This window comes from Mytilus galloprovincialis, chromosome 9, assembly GCF_965363235.1.
Source record: "Mytilus galloprovincialis chromosome 9, xbMytGall1.hap1.1, whole genome shotgun sequence".
NCBI lineage: Eukaryota > Metazoa > Mollusca > Bivalvia > Mytilida > Mytilidae > Mytilus > Mytilus galloprovincialis.
Genome location: NC_134846.1, coordinates 48,216,439 through 48,239,032, shown reverse-complemented (window position 1 = coordinate 48,239,032; position 22,594 = coordinate 48,216,439). Strand labels below are relative to the sequence as shown.

Sequence of the window (22,594 nt, the reverse complement as noted above, 5' to 3'; positions counted from 1 at the left end):
CTTCTGTATCAAGACGTCACAAAAACATATCATGAAATATAAAAGAAGGAAAAAAAAAGGTTTAAAGTCATATGGAACTAGTTTCTGGTTATTATTTGTTTAAGGAAACTATATAACCGGATTGAAAGAATAACATTTACATGGGTGAAACGTTTTTGGTAGCAAAATTATTATTTTTTAATTTTTTTTTTTTCAAATTGGGCATATATTTCATTCAATTTTTTTATTCCGCATGTTGTCATTAATTATCTGGGAAAACGTCCACACTTGGCGTGTTCAAAAACAAATAACCAATTTTATTTGCTAATTGAAAATTAAGCGGAATAAAATAATTTAAGACAGCAGAGAAGATAATTCTGTTTTAATTGACTTAAATAAAAGAGTCAGCTATTAATACTGTAAATGTATGATGTCTTTAGTCTGGTCAAAGGGTCAGAGTGTCCTACTTAATTAAACGATAAATTGTTGAAATTAGATAACATGTTTTCACGTGCAAAGAAATTTCACTTATGACCAATGCATGATTGGATATCATCTTTCTTATTGGTCAATGATCTTGCGGGTCAGTACGAGTTCACATGTAAGTGTATTGTGGTCACTTCCTTTTATCATCAGCATTTGATGTGTTAACTTGTGATTCTTATCAAACAATTTGTTCAAAATTCCATTTATGGGACGTAACATTTTTAGCTCTGATTGTCTTCATTACCAATATAAAAATATAATTAAAAACCAATTCTTCAGAGAACAATTGAAGGTCTTTCCACCTCGATAATAAGAATGAAATTTAAAAAACGATGTTAGAAAATGTCACTCCTTGTTGATGTAATTTGGTTCTTCGAATTGTTATAAAAAAATAAGATTAATAGGTATATGCAGAAGACTTAATTCTCGACTCCTGGGAGTCGAGATTAAGAATTGAACGATGGACAGTTAGTGCGTGAATTTTTCTTGCTACCTGATTGGAAGATATTACGAGACGTGAATAATCAAAGTTTATTGATTGGTTAGGACAATCCAAACCAAGTAAATGTCCTTCAATCCCGTAGAGTATCGGATTTGTCCTCTCTATTTTAGCAATTAGATTTTACACAGGTAACCTTTATCTATAAATAGTCGAATCTTCTGGAGTAAACAAAAACGTTAAATGATACTACGTCATAGCGTGTGACCTCACGTGTGTGGTAAAATTTGTTGATTGATGCACGTGGCTATTCTAGTAAACGAATTAATCTACAAAGCGAGAGCACTTTCCATTTTCATCAGCTAAGAGTCGAATAGCCTTTTTGAAAGGCTAACGCTTGTTGTTTTAGTATAAACAGAAAATAATTTTTAGCAAAGGTCAAAATCTAGAACGTCAAATTGACCTTTGACCTTGACCTCAATTTCAAGGTCATAGTTCAGTGATCTCAAATCAAAAGACCCCAGGTCAATCATTTGTATGGGTGTGGAGAAATACTGATTTCAAATACATAAGGGGAGAAAACTCCTATTAGGGTTAACCAAAACACTTCGACTGATATAGGTTGAAGTTGCGCCTTTTTGTAAACAGAAATTTGGCAAACAAATCATATCATTAACTGTAACAGTTTCTTTTGAATAACGATAACAAGCAAAATTCAAAATTTATAACATCACCTTGACCTTCGACCTTGATCTTGATTTCAAGGTCATAGGTCAGTGAACTCAAAACGGAAGACCGGAGGTCAATCACTTGTATGGTTGTGGAGAAATACTGATTTGAAATACATAAGTGGAGAAAACTCCTATAAGGGTTAACCAAAACACTTTGACTGAAATAGGTTGAAGTTGCGCCTTATTGTAAACAGTTATTTGGCAAAGACATCATACCATTTACTGTCACAGTTTCTGTGGAATAACTATAACAAGCAAAATTCAAAATTTAGAACATGACATTGACCTTTGACCTTGACCTCAATTTCCTTCAACTGGACCACGGATTTCATATCAAAAGACTGTAGGCCTCTACGACTTATAACGTATGAATTTATCCAACAAATCGCCTATCTTAAATTTTCAAAGGGAAATAACTCCCATAAGATGTCTTCCGATCACTCAAGTCAAAATAAACCAAATCATTCTCAAGAGTAGACGAACAATTTGGTGAAAACAGTTTGCTAAAATCTTTTACGGTTTTAGAGATAAAGTGATAACAAGAAAAAGGGACGCGGGGAGATAACTCCTATAAGAATAAGTGTTCGGTCACACAGGGTGAGTTTTGAAACCCCCATTACTGTACAACATCATTGGCCAAAAAATCCATTCGATATGTTGTAAGACAAAAAAGCATCTCAAACAGCAGGAGAAAAAAAAATAATCAGAAGAAAAACAAAAGGTCTTTCCACGAAAAGTGGAAAGACCTAAAAAATAATCAGAAGAAAAACAAAAGGTCTTTCCACGAAAAGTGGAAAGACCTAATAACACAAAGAGATAAAGATAAAGTGTAAATGGGATTGGTTACGTATAGCCCGTATTAAATGTACTTAGAGTGTGGGCGAATTCATGGTAAAAAATGATAATTTTCATCTCCCCCCCACAATTTTTAACAAATGTTCCCTAAGGTACACAAGGGCCACAAAAAAAAACTCCACATAGGTAACCGTATGTGCATAGACAAACGCACCCGAAGTATATTTTGATATTATTGTATCTATTGATTACCTTTATTAGGTCTTTCCACTTTTCGTGGAAAGACCTTTTGTTTTTCTTCTGATTATTTATTAGGTCTTTCCACTTTTCTGTGGAAAGACCTATTGTTTTTCTTCTGATTATTTTTTTTTTCTTCTGCCTAATTTTGTTCTTGCGATAAATATTTGTTTCGCAATATGTCGCTTAGATATTTGGTATATGATATCGAACAGTTTATGCGCTTTTGAAATTTACCCTGCGTAACCGAATACTTTTCTTTGTAGGAGTTATCTCCCCAAACACTGTTTTCCTTGTGATCACGACTCCTTCGCAACCGTAAGAGATTACGACAAATTCATTTTATAAAATTGCTCGTTATATCCTTCGCATGATTTGTCCAATTTCGACCGAAGCAATATGAACGCTCCATATGAGAGTTATTTCCCCTTTTGTATTTGAAATTTTGAAATGTATTTTAAACTGGAACACCATAAGTGATAGAGACCTAGGATCTTTTGATTTGAGGTCCTTGGTCCAAAAAAATGAAAATTAGGTAAAGGTCAAAGGTCAAGGTCATATTCTAATTTTTGAATTAGGCTTATTTCCACTCATTTCCAGAAGCCGTATAAGATATGGACAAATTATTTTGACTAAATTGTTCGTTGCGACATGTCGTAACTTAATAATTTTAGTTGAAAGGGTGCGTAGACAAAGAATGGGAGTTTTTGCCCCTATCATATCTAAAATTATGTGTAAAGTGATATAACTTATCAACCATACGTATTAGAGACCTAGGGTCTTTTGATTTGATATCCTCAGTTTGTGACCTTCAAATTGAGGTCAAGGTCATAGGTTAATTTGACGTTCTAGATTTTGACCTTTGCTTTAAATTCATATCTATACATCATCAAGCCATATGAACTGACATTTTAGACTGATTTTAATATTTTAATATCAAAATAGATATTAACTGGTGGAAAGACCTTTTTTTTTTCTTCTGCCGTATGAGATGCTTTTTTGTCTTACAACATATCGAATGGATTTTTTGGACAATGACGTTGTACAGTAATGGGGGTTTCAAAACTCACCCTGTGTGACCGAACACTTATTCTTATAGGAGTTATCTCCCCGCGTCCCCTTTTTCTTGTTATCACTATATCTCTAAAACCGTAAAAGATTTTAGAAAAGTGTTTTCACCAAATTGTTCGTCTAATCTTGAGAATGATTTGGTTAATTTTGACTTCAGTGATCGGAAGACATCTTATGGGAGTTAGATAGAAATTCATAACAGTGTAGCTATGGCCATTCATTGACTGGGGAAAATTAGGTGAACGTTCGTCTGTAATGCCCACTGCTCACGACGTACTTATCATAGAAATTTAAACTGTGAGGTCACCAAAGGTTCTAAACGCCTAAATAAAATAATTAAAAATACTAATCAGGAATAACCTTTGTAATTTGAAAATAAATAAAAATGGCCTTCAACACGGAGTCTTGGCTCACACCGAACAGCAAGCTACATTTGTATAAAGGTTGAATACTTAAAATTCTTTATTTGATTTTTTGTTATGGTTTGACCATCAATTTTCCTAATATGATATCGCACGTTCTTTCAGATTATTTTTTTTACTTAAAAATGGCAAAATTTGAAAACTGGATTACTCAAAAACCATTCATTGTTAATACACAAATTTTTTATGTTTAATTATAATATTTTATAATTCATTGATATTTTCAACTTGTATCACATGTTTTACAATGCATGATGTCGTCTGTTTATGTAGTTCATATGTGTTTTTCGTTTCTCGTTGGTTTTCCCGTTTGAATGGTTTCACACTAGTAGTTTTGGGGCCCTCTATAACTTGCTGTTCGGTGGGAGCCAAGGCTCCGTGTTGCAGGTCGTACCTTGACCTATAATGGTTTACTTTTATGAATTATTACTTGGGAGGAGAGTTGTCTCATTGGCACTCATACCACATCTTCCTATATCTATCTTTATCTATACATTTTTTTTTTCAACAAAAGAATACATCACAAGAATATAAATTTTGTAAGAAACGTGAGAAACTGTGTTGGACTTGAAGATAAGGCAAAGTGACAAATATCTGAAAGAATGAATCGTTTTATGGTATTAAACAAAGAAATCAAATGATTTTTTAATTATCCAGAACTCTTCACAAACAAAACCCACATGTATACGCATTGAATAAATAGTAGGCCATTCTTAAATGATCACACCGTAGAAGTAGTTGTGCTCTTAATCAATGAGATATTTTGTGAATTAACCCCATCAACTTAATAGTTTTTTTTACAATGGATAAACCTATTTTTTTTATTATTATTAAATAATATCATCTCTGAACATTATTATTCTTATAAATGACACGGTTGTATGTGATGATTATAATAAATATTTAAAACAAATTCCTTTCAAGCTTTGTAAAAAGAAAGTTTCATTTTATGTATCGGAATGTGTAACAAGTGAATATTTCAATCCCCACTGGAAGGCCTCTGACAGACTGGGTGAGCATAAAATCATAGCCGTTGACAAACAAGTTACAACCTACAAACGTTTTACTGTCGACCACACTGTTATGCAATTAATTCTATTTCCCTTTGAAAATTTAAGATAAGCGATTTGTTGGATCAATGCATACGTTATAAGTCGTAGAGGCGTACAGTCTTTTGATATGAAGTCCTTGGTCCATTTCAAGGAAATTGAGGTCAAGGTCAAAAGTCAAGGTCATGTTCTAAATTTTAAATTTTGCTTGTTATCGTTGTACCACAGAAACTGTGACAGTAAATGATATGATGTCTTTGCCAAATAACTGTTTACAATAAAGCGCAACTTCAACCTATTCAGTCAAAGTGTTTTGGTTAACCTTTATAGGAGTTTTCTCCCCTTATGTATTTCAAACCAGTATTTCTCCACAACCATACAAGTGATTGACCTCCAGTCTTCCGTTTTATTTTCACTGACCTATGACCTTGAAATTGAGATAAAGGTCGAAGGTCAAGGTCATGTTATAAATTTTGAATTTTGCTTGTTATCGTTATTCAAAAGAAACTGTTACAGTAAATGATATGATTTGTTTGCCAAATTGCTGTTTAAAAAAAGAAGCAACTTCAATCTATTTCAGTCGAAGTGTTTTGGTTAACCCTTATAGGAGTTTTCCCCCCTTATGTATTTGAAATCAGTATTTCTCCACACCCATACAAATGATTGACCTGGGGTCTTTTGATTTGAGATCAGTGACCTATGACCTTGAAATTGAGGTCAAGGTCAAAGGTCAAATTGACATTCTAGATTTTGACCTTTGCTAAAAAAAAAATCAAGTCTTCTGCATATACCTATTAGTATTATTTTTTATATCAATTTGAAGAACCAAATAACATCAACAAGGAGTGACATTTTCTAACATCGTTTTTTAAATTTCATTCTTATTATCGAGGTGGAAAGACCTTCAATTGTTCTCTGAAGAATTGGTTTTTAATTTCTAATGTACTTTACAATTAACTTTCCATTATTTTCAATTTTTTAGATATTTTTTCACGGTCTGGCGCAAACTATAATTGCTTGAATGGTTTCCATGGCACCGACGAGTTAAAAAGTAGATATAGAAACTTGATTTATTACCTTACCTTTTTCATTAACAAATTATATTTGACATTCGAAGATTATTTTTTTTCTGAATTAGAGCATGTAGATGTCTGTGTGTTTCTTTAATTTTTATCTTAAATCACAGTTTGTAATTTCTAATTCTCAGTTCTTGTTTTTTTTTTTGTTAACTTGATTTTTTTAAAGTGTAATTTAGAATTCAGATTTTTAATCTTTTTTTCTGTTTTTATTAAATCTTAGTATGCACACTTTTCGAGAGAGAAAAAATCATAAGCATAGTTTTGACGTGAACGGATAACAATCATTTTTCTTTCGTCTCTTTGTTTGTCTGCCTGTCGATTTCATTGGTCTGTATACATGTATAAAAGTATAAACTGCAGATGAATAAAACTGTACAAAATTTGCGTCAAATCTTAAGATGACAAAAATAAATCAAATATGTGTATACATAATCAATCACGATATGTAATTAATATGTAATTAATGTTTTGACAGAAATGAGCGATACTAGTACATGTACGTTTACATTGGCGCCACAATTGCAACACGTTCTAGGGGGAAATGTCCGAAATAAAAATGTCCAACGTAACAAAAAAAGATAGCGGCACATTTTTATTATTATTTTTGGCATTACGTGACAACTTTGTGAATCGTTGACGCGTGCAGGACCTTAAATGACTTATGTCCAAAAATACAAAATTCATTGATATATTATTGATACTTAAATAATCATTAATGAAATATAATTATTAATGACCGGAAGGAAAAAGATGGTCATGCAGTATACGGATTGCTTACGTCAATGGACAGTCCTTGTTATTTAAGTACCTTGTGTGTAAGTTTTTGTCCGTTTTAGAACCGGAACTTTTGTTTTAGACAGCAAAATAATGTGACAAAGACTTCCTAAAAAAAACCCACTAAAATAGATTCCTTGGAAATATTACGATCTGAACATGTTTTAAGATATTATTATAAATACGTTCATTGCTGCAAAAATGAGCTTCGTTTTTTTAAATATACATTTAATTGAAAGAGCCAATTCATAACATGTTAAAGAACTTGCACAATGATATATATATAAGTCTATTGCCATTAGCCATATTTGATTTTATAATTCATTATAAATATATATAATGAATTGTTGCTTGATTCAACGTTTGTAACAGAGCACATGCATTAGTATATGTTTAGTTTTTTTTGTTTACAGTAGGTGTGAAAACTTATACACATCAAACAAATGTTCTTCTTCAGTTTAACCCTGCTTTATTTCAGATTCTTCGCTAAAAATTTTAGTGCTATACATCCGATAACAGTATGTTTCTTTCAGGGAGAAAGTAAGATAATAAGAGGCAAATTTGACCATTATATTTCGTAATTGTTCGTAATTTGCATATTCCAATTTGAGTGTTACGCAATGATAACAGAAAGTACATCAGAACTGCGACATTACATTAAACCTTTTACCCTCACAAATGAGAAGACCTAGACACAAAACTTGTCAATAATTGGGTTTATTAAATGTTCATGAATACACATCTTTTTGGCATCTAATGTAGATATAAGCGAAATGCTCCGAAAACCTCATATTTCATCTACTCGTCTAAATAGCATTGCATTACCGTCTTAATATAACTCATATAATGCCTAAATAGAACTGCAAAAATAGTCTAATTAGAAAAGCAGACACAAATATACCATAAAGTCCCCTGATAATATTTCTATTTTCTTACAGCTAATGACATCATACGTTTTAACGGTAAGCCACCAGTGGTGATATCATACATTTAAAAAATATATTTTCAATAAAATCATAAAGTCAATTGACCTTGAGCTGCCTTATTATGACAAAGAGTAACTGCGCAAAGATTTGTTTTCACTAAATAATTATGACATCGATGTGATAATTTTTAATTTGTTTTGAAATTTATTTACATCTGTCTATCCTAAATGTACTTTGTATCAATCATATGCGCGAATTATTTTGTAGTTTTTATTTATTGCCCGTTTTGAGTACCTATATAACTTCTGCTTTAAGATATCGATTCCGAAAATCATTAAATAAAAACCACAATAAAACATCCAAGGACTCGTCAGTTATGTTTTGAACGATTATCTAGATGACCAATCACTGGACCTTATGACTTTTGTTATACCTACAAGTATATGACCGGTAACAACAGAGCTTGTTTCTGATTGTCGGTTTTATTGCTAACTTTGACAGTTTAGTTGTCCCCTAGAGGAAACCATCAAAAGGAACTAGATACACACAGGTGCTAAAACAGGGAAAATGTCATAAAATTACTCATCAAATGTAGAAGATATTCATGCCATTTGGTTTGCGCGACGTCATTCTTGTTCGTTCTCATAATAGTTATATTTGCTGTTGGTAAAAGTGAGCTTTCAATTTTATAATTGTTCTTTGGGATTTTTTAATTGGAACTACTTACTTTTGTTATACGTGTTATATTTCAAATATTTTCGAGTTATTACAACAGTAATATTTAAAAGTCGAATTGCCGCTTTTTCTTGAAGGGAATAAGTTCACACATTTATCAATCAAAATCGGTCATTCATTGCCGAGACATCGTGCGATTATTCCTGCACCAATCCTCACATAAACAATACGCATTGACACTTCGGTTACCAAATATCAACAGTGATGGGGGACGCTCACTATCATAACAAACAAAAATGAACAGGTATTCGACCAAACGATGTGTAAAGCTATTGTTTTTAAATTTGAAATGCTGTGTGGATATTATGACTAAATAATACAAGTCAGAAAAGGATATTCAGTTCTATGAGAAGGAGTTAACTTCACTATGAAATTTTATTTTGTTTCGTGTTTTGTTTTTGTGTTTTTATCAGTGTTGTGTGATGGTAAAGGACGGAATGAAATCCAGAGGAAAAAACGAGTCAAACATATTAGTACAAAAGTATATAGACCTTCAAAGGATATGTATGCGAAATATCTTAACATGAATCCACCTAGGTTTCCACCTACGATTATCCATACACGATTACGTGTACCGTTTGACGGGCCACCACCAAAGTACAAATGGAAACCAAAATCCTTACACGTGAATAGGGATAAAATGCGGGGTAAAATGTTGAACCCTGTGGGTAGAAATACAAAAAAGGTCAAATGGTATCCGTCTACAAATCCAGTTTTAACCGGTAAAAAAATTGGCATAGGAAATCCAACGAAACATGTAAAGAGGAAAACATACCGAACAACAAAACAATTCAATCCGTCAACTAAATCAGTATATAGATACACTGTTGCTCCAAGAAAACCTCATCCAATCAGAGCAAGGATTACTTATCCAGCAAAGGTAATGCCAATTCGTACAACAACAACAAAACCACCAAGATCAAAGTCAATAAATCTGTTTAATCCTATAAGTGACTATGTTCTTTCTACAGAACCTACAACAACAAAAGCATCTGCTTTTATTCCTGTGCCTATTTTGAATGAGGTTATCATTAATTTTGCCAAACCAGTGTCGCAAACAACTACTATGAAACCTATTCCAATTGCCAAGAACAAACCAGTACATTCAGTATTTGAAAGTACAACACCAATACCATGGCCAAGAGTTTTCACGCGTAGACCAACATCTAGAAGACAACCTCCACCGTCGATAGTCTTAATAAGACCTAGACCTAGACCGAAGCCTAAAACTACCTTTTCACCAATTATGTTACACCAGACTACAATGCCGCAAATTATTGTCCCTCCTGTTTTTCCTGCTTTTTTTGAACAAGCACCAAGGTTACCAACTTTGAAAAACAACGACGTGAAGCGCGTTCGCATACTTAAAACAACACAATCTCCAATTACTACCCAGAAAACAACCAGCACTGGTTTACCTCAGACAACTTTTCAACCTACCATAGTACCACACACCACTACTCAAAAGTCAGGTCAAATGAAATGGCGCGACACTGACGACAACGATTCGTTAAATATTAAACCTCTGCAAGAATCTTCAACAAAATCATTTGAGCCTATAACAAGATATGTGTCTGTTGAGAAAACAAGCACACAAGGTACACTAACGTCTGTTTCAATGGAGGATTTAACACATAACATTACAACAATGATCTTGGATGAACTTGCAAAATCTTACACGAAGTTTCAAACATATACTGTTCAAGATAACATGATTAGTTCTACTGAATCATCACAGGGAATATCTACGGAATTACCTACTACGACATTTAAACCTATTGTGACAACGGTAAAACCTATTGTGACAAACTTTAAACCCATTGTAACAACGGTTAAACCTATAGTGACAACAGAAATGCCAACATCAAGACACATTTCAATACCATCTGGACTACCAATAGATTACAGCCATCTTGAAGTGAAAGAGGAAAAAACTACTACGAAAACATCAATATCTGAACATTCAACACAAACACCAACCAGCTCAACAAAAAGTCCTTTGGTAATGTCTAAAATATCTCCAACAACAATAACAAAAGTACCTACAACCACAACAACGGAGGTACCTACTACCACAACAACGGAGGTACCAACTACCACAACAAAAGAAGTACCAACAACAACAGACGTACCTACAACAACGGAGGTACCTACAACCACATCAACGGAATTATCTACAACAGCAACAACGGAAATACCTACAACAACAACGGAAGTACCTACAACAACAACGGAAGTACTTACAACAACAGCGGAAGTACCTACAACAACCACCACAGAAGTATCTACAACAACCACCACAGAAGGACCTACAACAACAACAACGGTACCTACAACAACAACCACAGAAGGACCTACAACAACAACAACGGTACCTACAACAACAACCACAGAAGTACCTACAACAACGGAAGTACTAACAACAACAACGGAAGTACCTACAACAACAAGATCAACAACAAGATCAACAACAACGGAGGCACCTACAACCACAACAACAACAGAAGTACCATCAACAACAACGAACGTACCTTCAACAACAACGGATATACCTTTAACCACACCAACGGAAGTATCTACAACATCAACAGAAGTACCTATTACAACAACGAAGGTACCTTCAACATCAACGGAAGTACCTTCAACAACAACAACGGGTGCACCTACAACAACCAAAACAACATATGCACCTACAACAACCAAAACAACATATGCACCTACAACAGCAACAACAATAACGGAAGCACATACAACCGCAATAACAGAAAAACCAACAACCACATTTTCGCAAATACTAATGTCTTCTACTTCGAACTTACCTACCACCACACATATTTCCAAAGGACCAGAAATTGTTAAAAGGGGGGATAACATTCCTACAACTACTGAAGCAATAGATATGAAACATGGTTTGAAAATTATGGGAATACCACTATATCTACCTATGATACGTGAGGATCAATCGACAACACCAGAAACCAGAACAATAAAAGGTATATTCGTTCATATTCCGGTCACAACAGAAGTAACATCCGATCAAAATGAGACTAATTACATAAACAGTACCCTTTCAACAAATAATAATACAGAATTTTCTACAACAATGTCAAGGATTGAAAATTACGAACAAACTTCAACGGTTCTGACATCAAACGAGTCAACTACAATGTTATCAACTTCATCTCCAGAAGAGTTGACAACCGAAAAAACAAATTCAGAGGAGTCTACAATAATATCCACTGCCACAGAAAACCAAACAGAAATACTACCAACTTCACCTTTGGAAGAGTCTACGACAATATCATCAACTCCATATTCAAATGAACCAACAGAAATGCGAGAAGTATACACTACAGAGAAAGCTGAACTGATCCCATCAACAACTACATTACCTTCTAGCACAACCTTGAAAAGTACTACAGTTTCGTCAACTACTTTAAGTACTACCAATTTGCCAACGACTGAAAGTACAACAGTGGATAGTACCACAACGCCAATAACTAACACTACCTCGACGCAGTCCTTAACAACAGAAAAAGTCTTGAATAACTCTACATCTCCCTCAAATAGTTCTACAGAATTGTTCAACATTAATCCGGAAGCGACTACGAATGAAACAACACAAGAACTATTTTCTACAACCCGTATCGCTTCCAGTACTCCGACAACGACTGGTTTCGAAATGATTACGCCTCCAACGACAAATATTTCGACAACGAATGATTCTGAAATATTTACGACTTCTACGATCGCGGCATCTACAAAAAAACCAACTGATTCCGAAATAAGTAAAACTTCAACAATAGCCACGACGACAACTAGTTCAACAACGACTGATTCCGAAATAATTACCACTTCAACGATAGCTCCAATGAAAAATACTTCGACAACGAATGATTCCGAAATGATTACGACTCCAACAAAAGCCACAACGACAACTATGCCAGCAAAGACTGATTCCGAAATTATTACCACTCCAATGATAGCTTCAACTACAAATACTTCAATAAGGAACGATTCCGAAACTAGTACGACTCCAACAACAGTGGCAACGACAACAACCAGTAGGGATCCAACTACAGAGGTGAAAATTACTTTTCCAGAACACATGATTGGAAGGTTTCCATCTTCTACAATGAAACCTGCGGTCAGGGTACCACACAATTGCATCACTATGTAAGTAACTTTTGCTTCGAGAAAAAATCATGTCCTATCTTAAATAGGCAATAAATAAAAAAACAATCATGACTGTTTACAAATCTTTAGATGTTTCGGAATACTAGGGATTACCTTTTGGAGTTTTTCAATACTATCTAACTTCGTACTTTATTTGGTATCTATGTTGAATTTATTGTTGCAATAGATGTATCTATGTCTGAAGCAGGATGAAAGGTATCGTATGTCAAAAGTGTTGCAACTATTACGAATTCACTTTTATTTCATATAGTAATACATTAGTTTTCATTATTCTTGTTTTGTTTTGTCTATGTATTTGCTATAACCATTGTTTCGCAAATTAAGAATTCTTATTTATAAAACAGTTTCGAAACTACTTTTGGGTCCGATTATGATGATAATTTTATGTTTAATGCTAGACTCACAAATGTGTACAGTTTTTATGGTTATAATGAAATATGTTTATAATCAGCCATTACTGAGAAAATCATAATTATGTCAGTACAATATCGAAATTAAGTGTCATTTATTCCTATATAGATTTGTCATATATGTAATTTTTTTTAGGGGCAGAAATTGATATTTGTCTTTACGCGATGATAATTATAAATTATAGATAAATTAAATAACAATGCAAGTAACTGTAAACAGTTCTGTGTTTAATGGTAAACAATCATTCAATTTGGACAGTAGAATTCTTTAAACAAATGTGTTATTATATCAAATAATAGGAGAATTTCCAATAGGTTAAACACTTTTTACCTAAGACTGTATATTTATGATAATTTGTTAACCACAAATATCGTCCAAATTACAGCTACATTCGATATCTTTCTACTCAAAAAGTATAACAATATTATTGTCAAAAATTAATCATCAATACTATATATTCAGAAAATTTTTATTTCAAAGAAAACATATACTTTATACAGCCAGCACGATATCCTTTAAAAGAAAATATAAAGTTGAAGATGGTTATGTGTTTTTATAGTCTATATATAGGTCTTAAAATTAACATGTATTTATCATTTTCCAATTTTCTATTTAAGGGGGTGTCCGCAAGGCAGAGTGTGTTTATCAGATAAAAACGATATTTGTTTTAAAGGCGAAAAAGCAGGTGCATGTTTTTGCAAACCTGGTAAGTATAATTGGTTGGCTTTTTTGTTGTTTGATCTTTTGTAAACAAATCTTTATCGAAGTATAAATAATATGGTTGATTGGTTGTTGGTTGCTTAGCGTCCAGTGGCAAATATTTCATGCATAATCATGGAGATACATAAATAAGAAGATGTGGTATGTTTGCCAATGAGACAACTCTCCTTCCAAGTCACAATGTATAAAAAAAAATTATAACAATTATAAGACGAAGTATGGTCTTCAACACGGAACCTTGACTCACCCCAAACAGCAAGCTATAAAGGGCCAACATGTTTTCATTCTTTCACCGTAAACATTTGTCTCGAAAATTCAACGAGAGCTGGCACAAACCCAAATGTAGAACGTATGTGTTGGAATGTTCCTTTGATATCTTTCGTCTCTCTTTTATATTTTTATGAACATTCAAATAATGGAGATCGTAAAATATTAATAACACATCTTTTTAATGAAATTACATGTATCACCTTATGACATGAAAACGAATAACATTTAGGGTTTTAATCTACTAAATTTATTTTTATAGGATGTAAGCACGAGAATATGTTAATTGAATTAGGACAGCCTGTTGTTATGGACCGATGTGGCAATTTGTGTTACTGTGGCTCAGGCGGATTGGTAAGTACATAAACTCATTCTTTTAATATGATATAACTTCTTACTAAGCAAGAAATGTCAAAAACCTACTTTTGGGAAATAAATTAAAACACATTTTTTAACCACATCATTGTTTTAAAAATAAGACAAATCTATTTATTTATAAAATTGCAATGCATAAGTTAATACATTTGTAAATGTTTTAATATGGTATAGAGCGATTTCAACAACAAAAATCAAACATTCTGGGGTTTTTTAAATAAATTTCATATGATAATTATTCCAAACAAATGAATTTATATATGATTTGTAAATGCCAGTTACGAATTTCTTATCAATGAATACCCGGTCCATTCTACCAAACCTCGGTAATTTCGTGTACTTGCAATGAAAAGGAAAATTTACATCATCAAGATCAATGCTTACACTACAACTACAATATGCGATTAGGAATTGTTTTTTCTAACGTTTTAATTAAACCGATGATTGAGCGGGTAAGAATATCAATCCAAAATAAATCTATTTAGTGGTAGCTAGATTTATATTTTAAATAAGGAAACAAAACTTGAATTATAAGCCATAGGTCTGTACTTCCGAAACTTTACTAAGTACTCAGAGTACAAAACTTGTGTTCGAAACCCCAAATCCAGTATTTTGCCGATTGGTTGATTTCTGAGTTTAAGTGCGATAGCCATAATCTTAATTTTTATGACCTCGAGAGCTAGTATGCGTATACTATCTCCATATTTTCGTGTTTAATATGAAAAAAGTATGAAACATATAAAATCACAAAAACACTGAACTCGATGAAAATTCAAAACTGAAAGTCCCTTATCAAATGGCAATATCAAAAGATAAAACACATCAAACAAATTGACAACAACTGGCATATTCCTGACTTGGTACAGGCATTTTCTTATGCGCTAAACCTCTCACTTGTATGACAGTCACATCAAATTTCATCGCCCTATAAAGAGAAACCTGAATATTCTAGCATCGCAAATTGTTTGCATTTAAGTTAAACTTTAATGTCTCCCTTATAAGTTAATACGTGAATGTCTACAGTTTTCAGTTATTTGGATTAAACCTCTTTGTACATACATAACTTGTATAACACTACATCATCAAAGTTCTGAATAATATTGGAGGGTAATAAAGTTTTGTAACACTTTTATGAACGTATAAATAGAAAGTACTTTTAAGTAATGATAAACAACGTATGACACACGTCAAAATTGAATGACATTTGACAAAAACCTTTGATCTAAAAAAAATTTAACGGTCTAGCCCATATGGGGTGAAAAGTAGAATAACAAAAATATCGAACTGCAAGGAAAATTCAAATCGCGAAAATTAATGGCAAATTCTAAAGCTCAAACACACAAAACGAATGAAAAACAACTGTCGTATTCATGGCTTGGTTCAGGCATTTCCTTATTTATAAAATTAATTATGGTGATGGTTTACTTTTCTTCTTTTTCCTGACCAGTTTGTTTGAGTGTTGATATTTTGTTTCACTTTATGTGTTGCGTAATGTTTATTAAGAATAAGTCAGTACCTTTTATTATTCTTTTTCAGACTGCATGTACGAGAATACCATGTGAAAAGAGCAGATATGTAATAACAACACCAAACCCTTTTAAACCGGTCGAGTTTAAACCTGATGTTAAGGATAGAGGACCGACTAGGGGAGACTCGCCTTATTTCTATGTTGACAATACGAAGTCAAAGTCAATAAAAGTTCATGGATTACATTTCCCGGATCAATTGTTGGCGTGGTTGTCGCCGTTTTCGTCAGAATTCAGGGAAAGTCTTCCTTCTTCTGGAATAAAGGCAATTTCGATTGAAAATCTATTCAAAACTTGAAACCTCAGTGTGAAAAAAAAGGTTGGAAAACAGATTAAGTTTCAGATTCAAGTTTATATGGTTTATCTACCGCTTTAAAACCATCGTTCGCTTGCGAAGCAGTGTTTTGTAAAGATAGACCTGATGTAAGCGGAAGGTCTGCTGATCTCTATCTTTGTAACGTTTTAATGTTCGTGGCTCTATGAAGGAGAACCATGTGTTGCTTTCTGTCTTGTTAAACGTTTACTTGTGTAATTCTCGTTTCATAAAATGAAGTTATTTATTGTTTGAACAAATTAGCAGGATAATTTAATTTCATTGTTGACAAGCAGATGACAATAGTCCCATTTTATTATCGTTGTACAAGATATTAATAAAATTCTAATGATTTAGTGACTGTGTATATGATTATGTTGTTTATCATGAAGATTGACAATTAAATGACACTCAGCTTTACCGCATATCATACAATTCAAAATATACCCCTCCTATTGAAATATATAACCAATAATACAGTGGATTAAGCGAAAGGCTTGAAAGCCTATATAATATCTTATCATAAAGTCCATACACATTATCGTCATCATGGCTATTGTACTACGATCTTTTTTATAGCCTTTTTCGTGTGCTCAAAATAGTTACTCTAAAATTATTGTACAGTTTATAATATTACTGCATGTTCATACAAACATTATATTGTTGTTTAATTCGATAAAGAGTAAATATAGATATGATTTACTAGTGTCCAATCCTTTTATACTTTTAGTCAATAAAATGCTAAACCCTAATAAGAATTTGGTTTGCTTTTTTTGGTCGTGTAGACAACTACTAGTATATGTGCCCTACTAGATATTCTAATCGACGAGACTCGTGTTGTCATTTTATTAAAAATAATTCAAGGAAACAAATAGATTTTAATAAGATGGCACGATATTAAAAGTCTGTTTCAAAAGAAATAAAAAGGAGCAATAACAGAACCAAAAACTGGATAGGAAACAGGACTATGTCACGTTGGGGTCACAATGACAATAAATGTAACAACAGATTAAAAATCTCAAGAATTCTTCATTAAATGAAAAGAACTTGTTCATAAATTCCAAAGCACTACAATACATGTACCGGTAATAACCAGTTATGCATGTTCTTATAATAAAAAAAAAGAACAAGAAGTAAACAAAGCAATAAAATATTTGTATTTTCATAATACATTAACACCATATCAGACGTGTTCCCGAAAGTGATTAATGTACAACTATAAAACATGCATAATTTTACAAACGTACAATCAAGAAAAAATTAGCATTGAATAAAAAACAAACCAATAAACAATACACACCATACTAATAAAAATACCAATACATAAACAAAGAAAACAAAACAAAATAAAACAAATCAATTGATAAATATAAGGAATAAAAAAAATGTAGTTGTAGTTTAAAAGTGTGATTTCTTATTTGTGTAACTGGCATTTACAGATCATATGTCAATTCATTTGTTTGGAATAATTATCATATCAAATGTATTTAAAAAAAAAAAAAAACAGAATGTTTGATTTTTGTTGTTGAAATCGATTTATACCATATTAAAACATTTACAAATGTATTAACTTATGCATTGCAATTTTATAAATAAATGGATTTGTCTTATTTTTAAAACAATGATGTGGTTATTTAATTTATTTCCCAGAAGTAGGATTTTGACATTTCTTGCTTAGTAAGAAGTTATATCATATTAAAATAATGTGTTTATGTACTTACCAATCCGCCTGAGCCACAGTAACACAAATTGCCACATCGGTCCATATCCCTATACTATCCAAGAAAGATGAGTTTTGAGAAATTCACCCTCCTCTCATTTGGTATTAACATAAAAAAAAAAGGGACGATGAAAACATACCATCTTTATGCTGGATATTTTATTTTCACAAAAACGTTATCAAGAACTGTATATTTTATTGTCAACATAGTTGTAAAGTTTGGTGGATTGGTATTTTACCAGAAAGTCGGGATTTTAATGGATATTAATTGTGCACCGCTACTGGCCGACTTTTACTCATTTGAAGCTAAATTCATACGACGATTTTTCAAAGACACAAAATAAGAAGCATCTTTTTCGAAGTTTCGTGTATAAGCTAGTTTGAGGTGAATCTCATGTGGAATTTCTTTCACGAGAATTTTGAGTGAAATTCATGTGAAAATAATGTGAGCAAAATTTGCCTGTGTATTGTGTTTATCAACATGTTCAGATTGTAATAACTTCATATGGTGATGGAAAGGAGCTACTCATTTTTAAGGTCAGACTGAATTCACATTGTATCACACAGTGCTGAAAAACCGCTACTCATTATCAAGTTCAGATTGATCTCAAATTTCAAATAGTGATCAAATATCTGTCGCTACTCATTATCAAGATAAAATTTAATTCACATGGTGATAGAATGTCTCTGCTCTATTTGAGAGCCTCCATGAAATTTATACTAGTTCTAATTGAGTTACCCTCTTTAAATAAAGAATTTATTATTATTATTATTATTATTATTATTATTATTATTATTATTATTATTATTATTATTATTATTATTATTACTCATTATCAAGGTCATCTTGACTTCACATGGTGAAAGAACGTCGCTACTCATTATCAAGGTCAGATTGACTTCACATGGTGATAGAATGTCTCTACTCATTATCAAGGTCAGATTGACTTCACATGGTGATAGAACGTCGCTACTCATTATGAAGCTCAGATTGTCTTTCATGGTGATAGAATGTCACTACTTATTATCAAGGTCAGATTGACTTCAAATGGTGATAGAATGTCGCTACTCATTATCAAGGTCAGATTGGCTTCACATGGTGATAGAATAATGCTACTAATTATCAAGGTCAGATTGGCTTTCATGGTGATAGACTGATACTACTTATTATCAAGGTCAGATTGACTATACATGGTGATAGAACGTTGCTACTCATTATGAAGCTCAGATTATATTTCATGGTGATAGATTGTCACTACTAACTATCAAGGTCAGATAGACTTCACATGGTGATAGAATGTCGCTACTCATTGCAAGGTCAGATAGACTTCAAATGGTGATAGAATGTCGCTACTCATTATCAAGGTCAGATTGGCTTCACATGGTGATATAATGTCCCTACTAATTATCAAGGTCAGATTGGCTTTCATGGTGATAGACTGATGCTACTTATTATCAAGGTCAGATTGACTATACATGGTGATAGAACGTTGCTTCTCCTTATCAATATCAGATTGACTTCACATGGTGATAGAATGTCGCTACTTATTGCAAGGTCAGATTGACTTCAAATGGTGATAGAATGCCGCTACTCATTATCAAGGTCAGATTGGCTTCCCATGGTGATATAATGTCCCTACTAATTATCAAGGTCAGATTGGCTTTCATGGTGATAGACTGATGCTACTTATTATCAAGGTCAGATTGACTATACATGGTGATAGAACGTTGCTTCTCCTTATCAATATCAGATTGACTTCACATGGTGATAGAATGTCGCTACTTATTGCAAGGTCAGATTGACTTCAAATGGTGATAGAATGCCGCTACTCATTATCAAGGTCAGATTGGCTTCCCATGGTGATAGAATGTCGCTACTAATTATCAAGGTCAGATTGGCTTTCATGGTGATAGACTGATGCTACTTATTATCAAGGTCAGATTGACTATACATGGTGATAGAACGTTGCTTCTCCTTATCAAGGTCAGAGTGACTTCACATGGTGATAGAATGTCGCTATTTATTATCAAGGTCAGACTGGCTTCACATGGTGATAGAATGTCCCTCCTCATTGCAAGTACAGATTGAGTTCAAATGGTGATAGAATGCCGCTACTCATTATCAAGGTCAGATTGGCTTGACATGGTGATAGAATATCGCTACTTATTATCAAGGTCAGATTGACTTCAAATGGTGATAGAATGTCGCCTGCTTATTATCAAGCTCAGATTTGCTTTCATGGTGATACACTTATGCTACTAATTATCAAGGTCAGATTGGCTTCCATGGTGATAGACTGTTGCTACTTATTATGAAGCTCTGATTGGCTTTCATGGTGATATACTTTTACTACTTATTATCAAGGTCAGATTGGCTTTCATGGTGATATATTGTTGCTACTTATTATCAAGGTCAGATTGGCTTTCATGGTGATAGAATGTCGCTACTAATTATCAAGGTCAGATTGGCTTTCATGGTAATAGACTGATGCTACTTATTATCAAGGTCAGTATGAGAACGTTGCTTCTCATTATCAAGGTCAGAGTGACTTCACATGGTGAACGAACGTCATTTCTTATTATTAAAATCAGATTTACCTCAAATCGTGATAGAATGTCGCTACTCATTATTTAATATAGATTAACTTCATGGCAATGCTAAGTAGCTATACTCGTTTTAGAGGTCAGATTGAATCCACATTGTGATGGAACGTTGCTGCTCGTTATAAAGATCAACTTACGGAAAGAGAGATTTCAGCCAATCTTTGAGAGCAAGTGCCATAGAGTTATATATTGTAAATATGGTTATCACGATCTTTTATCAAATAATGATGGTGTTTTGGATATATAAATACGCAGATATGTCCCTTCATAATTTTGGCGTTTTATTCTGTGTATCGTGAAGGTGGGTGTTCCGCGCAAACTGCACGCTAAACATTCTTTGTAACTACTTTTGGAGGGTATGTAGGGGACCTAGCTGTTTAAAGACAAAAATGTTTGATCCTTATTTTACACATTCTCATTTTACATGAGACAGTCCGAATTTTCCAAGTCTCCTCCGGCATATTTTGCATAGCCTTTATGGTTAATTTGTTCTCATGTTAAAAATGCTTGAAGTATTTGCCAAAGAACACTGGAGAAACAACAAATATAACATCAATTAGTGGATATAAATTTTGGAAGTCAGGAATCTGTAATTTAGTGGTTGTCGTTTGCTGCTGTATATCATATTTGTTTCAGTTTTTGTTCATCATTTTCTACCGAAATCAGACCGTTAGTTTTCTCGTTTGAATTGTTTTATATTTATCATTTCGAAGCCTGTTTTAGCTGACTATGCGGTATGTGTTTTATTCATTGTTGAAGGCCGTACGGTGACCTTTAATTGTTAATTTTTATGTCATTTGGTCTCTTGTGGAGTGTTGTCTCAAAGGCAATCATACCACGTCTTCTTATTTTTATATTTCAATCGATATCAAAGGACAGAATGTCATACTTTGGGGTTTGAACACAAGATGCTGTCTCACAAGGTTTTGGTTCATGAATCTTCAATTACTAGCATTCCTTGTGCAAGTCGTGTTATTTTGGATATGTATTGTATAACATCAGAAAAAGGAATTAATTACTACTCAAGAACAAATTACAAGGACCTTTTAGGTCTTAACATTCTTAAAATTCAATCGATCTGTGAATCAAGATGAAAATTGTATATTATGCATATTTTTACAGCTTGTATTTAGTATTTGGTTAATTTTATAAGGTGTTTTTCTTTAATAGAAATAAGTTATAAAAAAAAATTGGATTGATAAAATTTTTGCATGTGTTAACGACATTTTGCTCTAAGACTTCGACAACGACGATATATATTTATTTACTAGTAGTAGGTGTATATTCTTTTCGAAGAATATTATAAAAAAAAAAGCCATGATAACGTTCTCAGCTAATTATCTTTTTAACGCACTGTTAGTAAGATATAGTAACATATACTTTTAGAGTACTAATATCAACATGTTTAATGTTTATATTTTTAAGGAATGCATATTTATATATTAAAATTCTTGGAATACTTTATATTTGTTTATCCAGTTGCCGATGTCACTTTATACAATAATAGACACTTTTGACCTGACAAGATACATCTTTTAGGTTCCTATTATAAAACGCAACCAATGTAACGTCACTTGTTTTTTGGGGTAGATGTACACCTGCATGCTTTTTATTGTATATTTATATGTTTACATGTATTATGTAAGCATGGTCTGCAATACATGCAAGGTTATTTGTTTTTAATGTTTATTACTATAAATAGAAGTCCCGTGAAAACATAAACAAACATCCATACTAT

General features: G+C 32.8%; 1 protein-coding gene across 1 annotated transcript; it reads left to right on the top strand.

Moving 5' to 3' along the window:
• The first annotated feature begins 8,653 nt into the window (after positions 1–8,653).
• On the top strand, positions 8,654–16,889 carry LOC143045172 (uncharacterized). Its single transcript, XM_076217512.1, has 4 exons — positions 8,654–12,899; positions 13,949–14,037; positions 14,581–14,672; positions 16,230–16,889. The coding sequence occupies exons 1-4, from the start codon at positions 10,435–10,437 to the stop codon at positions 16,515–16,517; spliced, it is 2,934 nt and encodes a 977-aa protein (XP_076073627.1). The 5' UTR covers positions 8,654–10,434; the 3' UTR covers positions 16,518–16,889.
• The last annotated feature ends 5,705 nt before the right edge of the window (positions 16,890–22,594 follow it).